This window comes from Miniopterus natalensis, chromosome 5 (genome assembly GCF_054644295.1).
Source record: "Miniopterus natalensis isolate mMinNat1 chromosome 5, mMinNat1.hap1, whole genome shotgun sequence".
NCBI classification, from domain to species: Eukaryota; Metazoa; Chordata; class Mammalia; order Chiroptera; family Miniopteridae; genus Miniopterus; species Miniopterus natalensis.
The window spans coordinates 69,784,813-69,799,146 of NC_142085.1; the positions used below are offsets into that span (position 1 = coordinate 69,784,813).

General features: G+C 41.2%; 1 protein-coding gene across 2 annotated transcripts in view; it reads right to left on the reverse strand.

Annotated features, from left to right (window-relative positions):
- Nucleotides 1-14,334, reverse strand: part of ARHGAP18 (Rho GTPase activating protein 18) — a 159,414-nt gene that overhangs the window by 104,874 nt on the left and 40,206 nt on the right. Inside the window, exon 1 of one of the 2 annotated variants that reach the window (XM_016204990.2) lies at nucleotides 11,434-11,582. The exons of the other annotated variant lie outside the window; for it this stretch is intronic. Coding sequence (XP_016060476.1) covers nucleotides 11,434-11,546 — 113 coding nt within the window. The 5' untranslated portion in view covers nucleotides 11,547-11,582. Of the gene's footprint in view, nucleotides 1-11,433; nucleotides 11,583-14,334 lie in introns of those variants that run through there. 2 annotated transcript variants of the gene reach the window in all.

A 14,334-nucleotide genomic window follows, 5' to 3' on the forward strand; every position in this document is an offset into this window, starting at 1 on the left:
GTTCTCACAAAAACAAAGGCAGCCCTAAGGTGAAGATACAATATATCTTTAAAAAAAAAAAAGAGTAAACATATTCTAATCTTAAGATACTGTTTTTAAAACTTCCCCTTCTTTAAGGGGAAAACACTCCCCGGGTCCCCTGGAGTTCAGAGGTTGTCCTAGCGATTTATCTCCCTCCTTGCACTGAAGGAAGTGCAGCAAGAAGCAAATGCAGTTTAGTAATAGTTATAGGTTGATACACAAAGAAGAAAGGAAATCCTACAGTGATGCTACTTAGGTATGAAGGCTCAATGATAATAGTTATTGGATGACTGCTAAATGTAACTAATGTATTGGGAGTAGAAAAACCAAGTAACACAAATACTAGTAATTAATTTTTATATAGCCTCTGGGATGTCTTCCATATGTATTATATAATCTCAAAAATATTATGTACCCCAAAGTACTACATCTGCATCCAATAGTCCCTTAGCATAAATATCACTGGATGAATATAAACAAATAAAGGCCTTTGGCAACTTTGTTGCTTTCAAATAGAGGAAACATGTTCTTTGCAAGGAGTATCTCATTTCTCAGGACTTTATTCTTCCCATATTCAAATTTAGACTCTTTTTTGAAAAATGTTTTTAAGAATCAAGCATAAGCTTTTGGTGGAAAGAAAGAAAGAAAAAAAAAGGCCCAATACTAAACTGCAAACAATAAAAAAACAACCTTTTCAAAATATCAAATATTGATTCATAAATATAGGGTACTGAATCTACCTACTGCTTAGGATAAAGAAAAATAAGGAAGAATAAAAATGCGTACGGTATTTATGTTCTTGAAGAACATGAAAAATATCCCAATATAAACTTAACAAGGCAAGGCAAAGGGATAAAAGCACACAGGATGTGTATATTACTAGTAGAGAATTTTGAAGTCAAGCTCTAAGGAACAGGTTTCTGTGTCACAGCAGAAGCCAGAAAGCCCAGGAAAGGCAGATAAGGGCAGATACAGAGAGACACTGGAGTGATAACTGAGTAGCTTGTTGCCTCCCAACGATGGTTTCTCTATGTGCAAGCCATTCCCTCACTCAGAGGTAAGGTCTGTTACTCCATGACCTTGAATCTGAGCTGGCCAATGATTAACTTGCCAATGCAATATGGCCAAGTGGCACTGAGTGACTTGTGAAACTAGGCCCTGGGAAGCCTGGCAGGCTCCACCTAGACTCTGCAGAATACTCACTATAGGGTAAGCCAGCAAGAGAGCAGGACGTCCTACTATTCTGACACCGCCACGCTATGAGGAAGCCCAAGCGAGTCATGTGGAGAAGCTGCACAAGGAGAAAGAGATGACCCAATCGAACCTGGACATAAAGAAGCCTTGATGACCCCAGCTCAGCCCATCTTGCTTGATGGACCCCAAGAAAGAACTTGATTATAATCCTCCAGAATCAAGAAAGAAAATTATTTTAAGCCAGTAAGTTTTGGGGTGGTATGTTACACAACAGATAACTGAAACAACCACCTTGACTTTCAGGACAGGGGTCACAAACTCATGGTGCCTGGGCCAGATCTCACCTGCAGACAGAATTTTGGGGGGGCTTACTCAGTATTTTAAAAATTCTAGGTAACATTTTCTACCCAATCCCAAATTTTTATGAGGCCTATATTTTTCAGTCATCCGCTTCACTCATTTATTACATAACCTCTGTTCTTAAGTACGCAACCTTTCTCTAAGAAACCAGAACAAAGGATTAATACATAGATACAATTACAGAAATACATCCAGTGGGATGACACAGTCTGATTACGGTATAATATAGGATGGGAAAACACTATAATTCAAAAGAATTTTCATCTGGAAATACTAAAGTATATATATTTGCATTTTAAATAAAAAATTAATAATCAATGATTTAGTTTTAAAATATATATACAAATTTAATTCTACCTTGATCCAAATAACTTCTATCAGCTGATGGATCATAGCTTTGACTGTATTATTTGGACCAGAGAGAAATAAACAGACACACACTCAGTAACTCTAGTAAAAACATTAATTATAGAATAAGTTGGTCAAGTTACATGTTTCTAGACCACCTATAAATAGCCAAAGTTCCTTTCAACTTCCAGTTGCCAAATATCTTTCCTTACCCAAACCAAATCTCAATTACCCAACCACAAATTCTTTTAAAGTTTTATACCTCAAAAGACTGAATGATGCCACAGCTTCCTATTTATGATACTGAAAAGTTGTTTTAGAATCCATTTGAAGTATATGGGAAGCTCTTCAGAGCAGGAATTCTCACATTTATTTTATTCTAGGCTTATCATTTACACCCAGCAAAGCCCTTCACAGTGGTTTAGTTAAAATAGATACTTTTTAAATAATTTAAAATTTAAGAAATTCCATATCTACATATCCTTAATGTCTATCTAACCTACCCAAATCTCTTTCTAGGTAGGGTTTTAATTTTATGCTGCTCTTCAACAATATATAATCCCTACAATTTGCCTCAAAATATGGATGGTTATCTGACAGATATTAGTATTCAGAGATACACCAGATCCCTACAGCCAAACAATTAAACTTCGACATTCTTGTTAATGTGAATCCCACAATTCCATTCTACACATTTCCAGTTTTACAGCAGCAATATGTCAAGCCATTTATTTCCCAGTTTATTAAAGTAATTACAGTACGTAGTTCTAATTGGATTCAACTAAGATCACATGAACATATATCAATTTCCACCTTCTTTAAATCTTCCAAAATAAATGACGCATTTGGACGAGTGCATTACCCCTAATGGAAGACAGGCATATTTAGGAGACGTGGAAGACATATTTATTGGGGTTTGCAGAGCTCCCCTGTGTCTTGGGGAACACATTGTACTACAGAAAGATAAAACTAAAGGCAGTAAAAAACAAAACAAAAAACACACAACACTTTCATTTCTTTGGTTCACAAAGGTCCTGAGAAGCAACAAAGAAACATTGAATAGTAACCGCCAACTTAGTTGAAGATTTTATAGGGGTTTAAAACATTTATTTTATTTATAAGCATGTTATGGGGAAGTCAGAACACATTTTCTCATAGCAACAATGCCACAAATAAATGGTGTTTGGGGTTTTCTGGCTGGTGAAAAGAAATCTATTAATCCATAAAATGTCACTTTGGGAGAATTTACCGCTCGCTCCATGGAATTTAAATATCATTTATGCTATTTTTCCCCCTGTGAAATGTGAATTAGAAATGGCTTCTGCATTTCTAATTGGCGTATGTCTCTCTCCTCCCTTCAGTTCACCATCTCATTCCTTCCTCTAGATACTTCCACCGAAAAAGTCCCCAGTCTCTCAGAGGTGGAAGCAAACAGGCTGCTCTCATGAGCCGTCTGTAAGCGGATGTAGGGAAGGATTTGAGACGAACTGGCTAAGTGGACAGAGATTCCTAGCCCAGGACCCAGTGCACAGTAGGCATTTAAAGTACATTTGTTATATATGATATAGATGAAGATAAAAATCAACAGTACAGTTTTCAAATTTGAGCACTAAATGGGAAGGGGGTAGGGCACAGGGATCAGGGGGAGTTTGGTGGGGGAACACATCCCCCCAGATCCCTGCCATGGATATCATCTGCTCCATGAAACGGCACTTCTTCGTTAGGAGATCAAGAGTTGTTCTTAAAGTACATAAACATATTGTAAGGGGAACAAAGGCAAAAAAACTATCCTTTCCTCAAATACTTTACTTTAGCAATAGTGGTTACTTTTACATGCAACAATTCAAATAACCTAAAGTCAATTTGCTCAACGAGGAACATGAGGAAGTAATTTTTTCTTGCTCTACATGACATGATTTTTCCATCTTATGAAGAGTAACAAATGATTTAGAAATTTACACCTCCCCAAACTAAACTATGAAAAGTTATTCAAAATAGGCACCTGGGCCTAACGTTCAATATTTTAAAGCCCTTTTTAAAGATAACTTTTTGGTATTCTTGGTAGTTATTAAAAGAAACCTATTCTGAGATATTTTTATAACTTATTTCACAAATGTTATTGTTAAAATTAAGAAGTTATACTCCATATGTATTAAAGCAAACATTCTCTTCCTAAACCATTTACAAATCAATCTCAAAAATCTGACAGCCCTGAATCACCACAGAAAATTGTTATGCTTTATATCAAGCACTCTTCTAAGTGCATTACATGTATTAACCCTTTCAAGTCTCATAAACTCTTGAGTAAGGTATTATTATCCCCAGTTTGCAGAAGGAAAATAAGCTGAGGCCTTATGACATTAAACAACCAGTCCAGGACTCCGACCTGGCCAGTCTAGCTCCAAAGTCTGTGTGTGTAATCACTACACCCCACTCCCTCACACATTCATTCATTTAGTCATTCATTCAAACTTTTATCAGCATGACAGTTCTGCTTTAGTGAAATGTCTAAGGAAAATTTAAGATATTATATTGAAAAGGACTTATAAAAATACTCCTCATCTGTATATTTTTTGAAAAGTCTCCAAAGCTACATATGCGACCTTTATAATTAACTTTGTGAGGCAGACAAAGCACTGGTACTTGTTACTTTCATTTCACAGGGAAGGACGCAGATAAAGGTATGACGTCCTAAATAGCTTAGCAAAGATGCCACATCCTTTCTATAGGCTGCCCTACCCACAGACTCTGCTTTTCTAAAAAGACCCCCAAAGACCCCCAAATGGTCAAATCACAGGCTGCACTTTGCAGCTCAAAAAGATTCACGGGCAAGTCTGATCCCCCTTCAAAACTTTGAAGTTAGAAAACAGCAAGATGGGCCTGCTGGCCATGATGTAAGGTGATAGAGGGCAACAAGGCTGGCGCATCCATTACGAGCCCAGCTCAAGCTCAGAATGATGAGATTATAAGGCCAGGGGACAGAAGAGTGTCAAAGGGAAAGCTTCAGACATGCCACATGACCAGCCACTGAGGAAAGAAGACAAGCAATGTTTCTTTTCCCTATGACCCAGATGCCTGCAAGAAAGCTCATTTTCCCTAAAGACACTTAAGTGTTCTTTGCAGCCAAAAAAGCAACTACCAAATAACATGTGTAAAGGAGATGACGTTTCACGCTCCCTTTCAACACAGAAATTCAGATACTTAGTGGACTTGAGTATGGGAAAGACTCCAGATGTCCCACTGGTCACATAGGTCTCCATGGTTTCTGCTTATTTCTTGGGGGGAAAAAAGGGTGGGGATGGGGGATAAACTTGGCCAGCTCAGAGGTCACAGCAACAATCATAAAAGTCAAAAGAATGTATCTTCAAGTTATCCAGGCATCATCCCTCTGCTCCCTCTGCCCTCATTCACTCCCCAGACCTTTATTCATCCTCCCTCTCAAATAAGGAGACTTCCTATTCTCTGTGTCCTCTTATTTAAAAGAAAGTCGTTAAATATCAACACCAACTAAAACATTTACAGCAAACCAGTCCATCTCAGAGCATTTGTATGAAATGAAAGGTTTGGATCAGGACAGAAATCACCTAGAAGGGAGCGAATCCAGGAGAGGACTGATGTCACACCTGGCCTAGCACACCCTCCCCAAACCAGACAACACCACCCAGGCAAAACCCTGTACGCCTCAAGTCTCTGCAGTTCTGAGCTCTCTCACAGTGACACCTCTAGGATGACAGGTAGGGCAGCTTCTCAGGACCCTTGGGCAGAGCTGAAACTAGAAGAGGGAGGAGAGAGAAGGCAGCCAGAGGGAATGAGACTTCACAGATCTCTGACCATGGAGCACAGACAAAGTGCAGCCTTGGCCTCTAGGATAGTGGAGTCTTTTTCTAATGTGTGAATGATACTCACATTTATAGCTAACAAGGAATTTAAAAATAAGAGAAAAAATAATTTATTTTGCGGCCCAATTATTAAAAACTATTTAAGCCTAACTGCCATTCAATCCAGTAGCAATCATGTGCATCATTAAATGCATCCATTTTTATGAGTTCGTTTTGCTGCAATATTCTTGAAAGCATGATAAATACTAAGAACTTAAAACATAAAAAGAACAAACATAACTCTTTAAATAAGTACCAACCCCACTTAGAAAAGAGAGATAAGGTTGCACATTCCTGGTGGACAGTGAAGGAAGTGACCATGGAAACCAAGGAAAAGTTTTCTGTAGCGTTTTGGGGGGAGGGGTGTCTTTAGATTTATGAATCTTTACATATGAAACGTGTAAATATAACATAAGTTTTATGAAGATAACTTCAAACAGGCCCACAAAAATCACAAGCCTTACAGATGAGGACAGTTAAAAGTCAAATAACCTAACTCTAAGTAAAGGTAAGACCTGCCCATTTGGAATATTGGGTGTGTCTTCTGCAGTTCAAGAGGAAATTATAGATAAGGCTTCTAAACTATATAATAAAAAAAGTAAGTTTTTATAAAGCACTCTTATGTCATGAAATGGAGGACTAGATTGGTTTAGAAAACAGTTATCCATAGACAGGTTAAAAAGGCATTTGCTCATCAAATCCTATAAAATTAGAGTGAGAGAACACACCCTAAAAGCTAAGGTTAGGAAAAATAAAAAGACATGTTACTTCACCTATTCCATAAGTGCCTTGTAAAAAGTCGTAACCATTGCTTCCTTCACCAAAAGTATACATAATTTCAGATAACACACAAATTCAGAAGGAAAGAACTCTATTCATAATATAGCATATAGGTGTTTTTTTAAAGGTTGTGAATTCATGTAAAAACTCTGACTCATCACGAACAATGATGCCTTTTCCTTAAAGCTTCTCTCAAGATGTTTCTGAGTTGCATGTCTAAAACTGAGCTTCAGGTCTTGCTCAGTCCACCCTCCTTCACTCTGGAAGTCTTTCCCATCTAAATCAATGAAGTTGCATACGCCAAACCTTACAACAATCTTTAACTAGTCTCATTTGCTCATATACCACAACCATCAGGAAATCCTACAGGTTCTCCCTTCAAAATATTTCACTGCTCACCACCTCCACAACCTAAACAACTGAAAGGTTGGCCCAACAAGCCACTGTCACCTTACTCTCCTAAGTAGTGTCTCTTCTTCTACAGTCTACATTCAACAAAACAGCCAGAGCAACCTTTTAAAGCCAAAATATGCTCTGTTCCTCCCATGTTCAAAACCTTTCCCACTCACTGGCATCCCATCTCACTTGGACCAAAAACTGAATTCTTCAAGTGTTCTACAGAGCTGTGAGGTCTACCTGTCCCACCTGTTTTATCTTCTTCACCCCCACCCACTCCCTCCACTGGAGTCATGCAGGCTCTTGGCTCTCCTGGGTGCTTGTCTGTTGCTGTTGGGCTAACTCCAGGCTTATGGCTTCTGCACTCCCTACCCTCTGTCTGCCTTGAAAGCTCTTTCCCTTACTCTTATCCCCATATATCTGCAAGGCTCATCTACTCAGGTCTTCATTTTCCAGTCCATGCCTTCCTCTCCCAAACACAGGTGTTTGTCTTCATTACAGCCCCAGATCCTAGGCAACTGTCTGGCCCACAGTAAGAGCTCAGTAATTAAATGTGGAATGACCGAGTGACCGAATGGTTATTCTTGCTAAGAAAGCTGATAGAACCCAGAAATAGGTAAGACTTAAAAAGTCTAGAACTAAAGCTAAGCATATGAAGATGCTGCCATTCAGCACACTGGGCAGTGGTAGTTCTTAAAGGAGGCATGGAGGAAGTAACAAGTCCAGCTGCCAAAACAGGACCCACCCACATTCCATCTTGCCATAAAAGTCACTGTTTGCAGGCCTCAGTGTGGCCCACCAATGCCCCAAGGCAGGCCTACTGTAAGTGACTATCATTAGTTCAAATTGCAAATGTTGCTCTAGTTCGAAAGGTAGTTTCCAAGGTCTTTGAGATATCAAAGGTCTGAACTTTTACATTATGGTTCATTTTCAGTCATGCCGTGTTTAGTTAAGCACATGGATCATACCCATATTTCTTAACACAGAACAAAATATTTGTAAAAATGTAACATAGTATGTATGGTATATGTTGCAAGGCTCAATATTTCTTTCCTTTACTTTACCTAGTATTAAGGAAAGAAGCAGCTAGCTATGAACCAGGCAGTGTTTTGTGGGCTTTGCGTGGATCATCCCACTTAATCTTCCCCATGAAGTGAGAGCTGGTATGAAGTTCAGTTTACAAGCAGCGAGTTAGGTAACTTCTCAAAGACCACACTGCTAATGAGGGGAAGAGCCGGGATGTGAACCAGGCAGGCTGGCCCAGAACCCAGAGTTTCAGGGTGTATGTCACCATGACATAGTGCCTCTTGGTTCTGCTTATCCAACACCAGTGGCATTTGGGGTCAACAAAATAAGACCCTACATGATGAATGCCATACATTTATTCATTAAAGAAACAAAAACAAAAAAACAAACCTCATATATCAACTAGAGTTAAAAGGTCCAATAAGAAGAAAATATATTTGACATTAACATTTATCAAAATATTGGCAAAAATGGATACAAAACAAACAAAATAGTTTCTCTTAAAATGACAGGAAAGTCAAGGGAGAACAGTAAGAACAGACAAAATGGAGTATTCTTGGAAAAATTGCTTTGCAAAAGCAAACATTAAAAATCTGTTTGAAAATTAACAGGTAAATAAAATTTATAAATATAGCTACTCATAAAGTGGTTTCCTTTGCAAACATCTGACTGTGTACACGTCAGAAAAACTAATGTTAACTTATTTCTTTAAATCCTAATGTTCTGAGGAAAAAATAAAACCAAAAAAATTGAAAACATGATTCAGTAAATATTTAAGAGGCTCTGATTAAGAGTAGGAGAAATTCCTTTATCTAATGAATGTTTCCTGATCAGGAGGGATAATGGAATGAAGGGAATTTTAGAATAACTGATAACTTACCAAAAAAATTAACTCCCTACTATCTCAGCTTCCCCAAAGACCAAATAGAATAGGGCTTGGTAAGGCATGGTTAAAAAATCAATCACTTTCTATAAATATCTTTAATCCTATACATAGTCCTTTATACCTTTCAAATGGCATATACATGAGTTCATCTTATTAAACTGAAAGTTTGATAAAATAACTTACCAAAGTACATATTATTTTGAAGACACAAAATTCTGCAATAGGCCAAGTTAGATTTCTGTGCTCCCTCCAGCAACTTTTAAATAGCTGATGGTGGGACTGGGGGTGGGGAGGGGAGGGTGACAGAATCTAACTTTTTCCTCTTTTTGAGAGTTTTGTTTGTTTTGGTTTGTTTTCGCCTTTTGAGGAGCTTTTTAAAATAGGCACCAACAATCAGTCCTGTCTCTCTGAGCAGCTTCCCACTAGCTGACCAACCTGGCCAGAGCCAAAGTCCTGTGCATTCCCTCCTCCACTCCCATCTTTAGCAAGTCAAATCCTGACCCCATCCACCCTCAAATCACTCCTCCCTCTCCACCGCCTCCAGTCCACTTCCAGTATCTCAACCCTTCCAGGCTAAACTGGGTACCTCCCAAGGTAACACTAAGCTTATCTGATAAATTATTCCATGCTCAAGGGGAAAAAGCTAGTAAGGACTGGCTCTCCTCCCTCCTCCCTGCCTTTCCTTGCAGCCCTCAAACCACGGCTCCTATCTTCTCAAGCTGATATAAACAACTGTCCTTAGGACTCTAATTCAGTGGTGAGTGAGAATTTGGGGTCAGTATGGACAAGCAATATGGCAGTCAGCAAGGGAGGCACTTGGGATCCACCTGGTATTGCTGCCCACCAGGAGCACTCACTGTGTGAGCAGGGGCCCAGCCTGTCACATCAGTGCCTCTGGATTCTGCTTTAGCATAGGTTGAGAACAGTCTGTTCTTTCCTTTTGCTCTCTCAACCCACTCAGGTGCAGGCCACCCACAACAGGCTGCAAAACTACAAACACAGGATAAAGTCTCCAGAACCGGACATGCAGCCCCAGGCAAAGGCCTAGAACCTTGGAACAACCTAAGTCACTCCTGGGGTTGGAATCCTCACGGTGAAAATAAGTCTGGACTCACTGTCCCCAAGGTTCTTTCCATTCTCACAATAAAGATCCAAGATTCAGCTCAGTTCCTCAGGCCACCCAGAATAAAGTCACAGGAGAATGTGCTAAGCTTGCACAATTCTGGCAATTTTGACTGTCCTGTGGACTCCCAGTTATGAAAGGTATGGGGCTGCTGTGGCAGGCTGCTTACTGCTGATAGGTTGCATCAGTGTTCTATAAAAAATAGATGAAAACACTTTATGATCTCACAGAAAATATTTAAAACAACAGAAAATAAAATGGTAACACACCTAAGGCACAGGAGGCAATTCCCTTTATCTTTGGAAATGAATTCATACTGTGGTTGCTATGTGCAGAAAAGTTCTGGTCAGCCCGGGTATCTGAGACAGAACATTACAGCCATTCCTTTGATTTGTACTCCCCTCCCCCACATTTGGGGATTTTAAAACAAATGAAAGAAGGCATTATTTTAGCTTAAGGCATAAGCATAAGTCAGTCACACAAGAACAAAGAAGGTTCTATTATCACATTAAACGTCAAGGAGGAAATGTGCTTACTGACAAGTGTCCTACACAATCAGGTTAGCATTTGCTGTTTGCAAGCATCTAGGCCAATATTTACAATGTATATCTAAGGCTGAGATAAAAATATTCAGCTAGTGAGAAAGTCATTAAGGGAAAGAAGGAAAAAAAGTCCTTGGAAAACAGAACAAAGTACACAGAGGGAAAGGTACTCCACACCTCAGTGGTCTGTGGAACATTTGCCCTCTCTACCTGTAAAGTGATTTAACATTAACCACGTTTCTCTGGCCTCACTGCACCATCTCCTGACAAAAACTCCTTTTTGAAAGCCCTTGCCCCCCCACACACACACACCCCAAATCCACATACACAAGAAAATATGAAACATACTGCCACAGGCCAGTGTCTTGGGCTTTTTGCCTAAGAAGTTTGCTTTCAGCAAGGAGGGGGGAGGAGGAAACAAACTAACAAACAAAAAAAACAGACTCAAACAACAACAGCTTGTACAGTGAACACAGCCCCCCGTCCCCCCCGGGGTTGGCACAGTTTCCCAACGAACAGTTCCAGCTGAGCCTTGAGCCCATTCAAGAATTCCACCTCGTAGGAAGTGTTTCCAATACAGTCATTTGATCTTTCAGCGTTTGCAAATGCACCTGCTGGGCAGCAAGTCTGACAGCCCCAGGCAGCCCCCGTCCTCCCTACCCCTCTTTACCAGAAATTAATGGTATGTGCAATTTCAGACCTGGACGGGGCGCGATGCACAGCGCGGGACGCCCCACCACGCGGCGGCGGCGGCGGCGGCGGCGGGAGGTGCGGTTCCCGCGGAGCCCTCCCTCTCGGCCCGCGCCCACTTCCCTGTCACTTTCCCCGGGCAGGTAGGAGGTGCAGGTTCTGCTCTCCGCCGCCCACAGCCGGGCTTACCTCGCGGCGGCGTCCTCCCCGGCCTGCCCATGGCTCTCGGCCGCGGCGCGGTCCTTGCCGCTGGGGTGGTAGGCGGTCAGCACCACCCCCTGGGAGCCGGAGAGCCAGCTCATGGCGAGGGAAGGGGCATACCGTCCGCGCTCCCGGCCCGCGGAGGGGAACGAAGTTCCCGGCTCGCCTGGCAACTCCGTTCATTAGCATCGGCGGCCCCGCCCCCGGGCCGCACGGGAGGGGCGGGGCCTCGCGCCCGAGGGACGGCCGCGCCGGCCAATGAGAAGAGCCGTGACTCAGGGCTGTTTCAGCCCGAGGCCTTTCCAGCTCCAGTGGCTTTAGCTCGGGGGTAGAGGTGGGGAGTCCCCCGCGGCCACCACCCAGGAGAAATTCAGATCTGATGGAACTGCCGGGCTGTGGGCTCCTCATCAAGTTAAGTACAAGCTGTCTTGGCTAGGAAACAATGAATTACTGCAGGGCCTTCCCCCCCCCCCCTTCCCAATTCCTGTTTCCATCTGATAATTTCTGCTACTTCGTGTAACCTGAGTAAGCGCATTTCTTAACCCCTTCGCGTCAGGCGTTAAAGTGAGCCGCAGCCGAAGCCGGCGAACCTGCTGCAAAGCCGTGCAAATACAGGTCCCGAGAAGGACTTTCCCTCTTGTGTCTGATTTAAAAACGTCCTCGTGAACATGACTGTGTGCCCTGCAGTGTTGTCGCCTTTCACGTAAAAGCCAACGCCAAGTTCCCAAACACCCTTCAGTGCCCAAAGGCGACACAAACCTCCGCGCGTCAAGGCGGTTCCTGCAGATAAAAGCGGAGCTTCGCTTCCCTTCAGCACCTGCAGACGAGGCTCTCCGGGCGACCGAATGCAGCTCAGCTTAACTCTCCACCTACCTTTATCCCTCTAGCAAACACATGCCCTGCATCACAGACATCAGCATCTGTATTTTACAGACTATAACAAAAGTGAAGCTAAGGGACAGCTTAAGTAACTTGTCTCCTGTAACACAATCGTTCTGTGCCAGAAGCTGGATTTGAACAGCGTTCTGGGCTAAGTTCCACTCTTTTTTTAACCAGCACGCTGTTCTTTGTCTCACAGGCTAGGAAACAAGCACAAAAGTTATGGAAAATGCAAGACATGTTGTTGTTGTTCTTTCTCCCCTAAAAAAATTCTACTCTCTTCTATATACCTGCAAGTCTAAATTGAAGTGGGGTTTTGGTTATTATTGATCTTCATGATCTATCAAAAATTTCTCATAAACAACTTTTTAAATTCATCATTCCATAAGCATACTATTGACATTTTTTTCATTATTGAAAACTGTGAGACACAGACATTAGTGTGGTGAATGCCTGGGGTGGGGCAGGGGCTGGGTGGAGGGGGGAAGTGGGGAGAAAATGGGCACATCTGTAATAATGTCAACAATAAAAAAATAAACTTAAAAGATTTTCATAAGAAATAATTACTTTATAGATACACACACTTAAAGTATTTAAATTTATTTTTTAATCCTATCTTTAATATCAATAGGGAACTGTCATTTATAAAAGTCTTGCACACACACAAAAAAAATCTTATTATAGCTTCCTTCCTCCCCCTCCACAATTAGTTATTGAATCTTTGCATTTCCACCTCCTTAGGTCTCTACCTGCTGTCTCCTCTCTATTCCAATTGCCCAAGTCCCTCCACGCCCTATTAAGTCTTAGCTCCAATCTTACAACAGCTCTTGTAGCTCATTTCCTTGCCTTTGCCTCTAAGTTATTTTGAACACTATCACACCCAAGCTCCGCCTTAATGATGTCTCTCCTTGCTTAAAAAAATCACTGACAGAACCAGTTCCAAGCTTGCGTAGATCAATGAACGTTCTTGCAGCCTTACCCACATGTCTTTCCATCACATCTGTAAAATACCATTCCCTCTGGCCCCACTGTGGTTCCTCTCTCTTCCTTCCCACATCTAATTTAACCCTTCGACACAGTGGGCCTCCAGTGAACGCTGGCTAGATGAAGAAATGAATGGATGTAATGTGTCCTTGGGAAGTATACTGAATTTTAAAATTAAGATTGGTAATACCAGACAAGTCGTTTCCATGCACATACCAGTGTGTGAACCTATGATGATAGGCAAAGTGAAAAACACAGGAAGGGGGGCAAAAGGTAAGCTGATTGAAGTATATGAGTTCTGTCTTTTTAATGTCCATATGTGGAAAATGATTAATGATCTGAAATGCAAAAGTACAGGAATTCCCTACCTTATATAATTATCAGCAGTAGGCCATTCACTCTACCTTTTGGAAATTCTTTTCTTCTCTTTGTCTCTCCATCCCACTCTTATCTTCCCTGTACTTCCCTGGACCTTTTTGCCTTCATCTTTTATTTTTCCTTCCTCCTTTGCTGTGAGCACTGCCAATTCTAATGAGACAATTCATGATAAAGGGAGATTTTGTCCAGTTTTAACCAAAATGATGATTAAGTTATATCTTTGCCTATTGACAATCTCTCCACTTGTTAAATAGCAAATAAATCACAATATGCAGATTGAAAGGTAACTATTTTACAGGTTCAAAATAATTTGGGGGTTCACAATTACCACGCTTTTTAATTTTGGGGGCAGAAAGTAAGGTGTGGTATAAATTGATTTGCATAGCTTAGTTCATAAAATTTGAATCCTAGTAATTTAATTTTCAGGTACATGGAAATCCTCTGGACTTCTCCTTTCCTCCCACTAAGTAAGCCCTGTTGTTACTGGTCTGAGGATATTACCTATCACAGGCAGACAGCTAGTAGGATTGTGCCCTGGTCTACACAGCCTCACGTATAGACTCAAGTGGACCAAAAATGGTTTTCAGAATTTTCTTATGACCAGCATGGACGCAACCTTACTACCAATATGCCTTCTTGAAAGGCTCT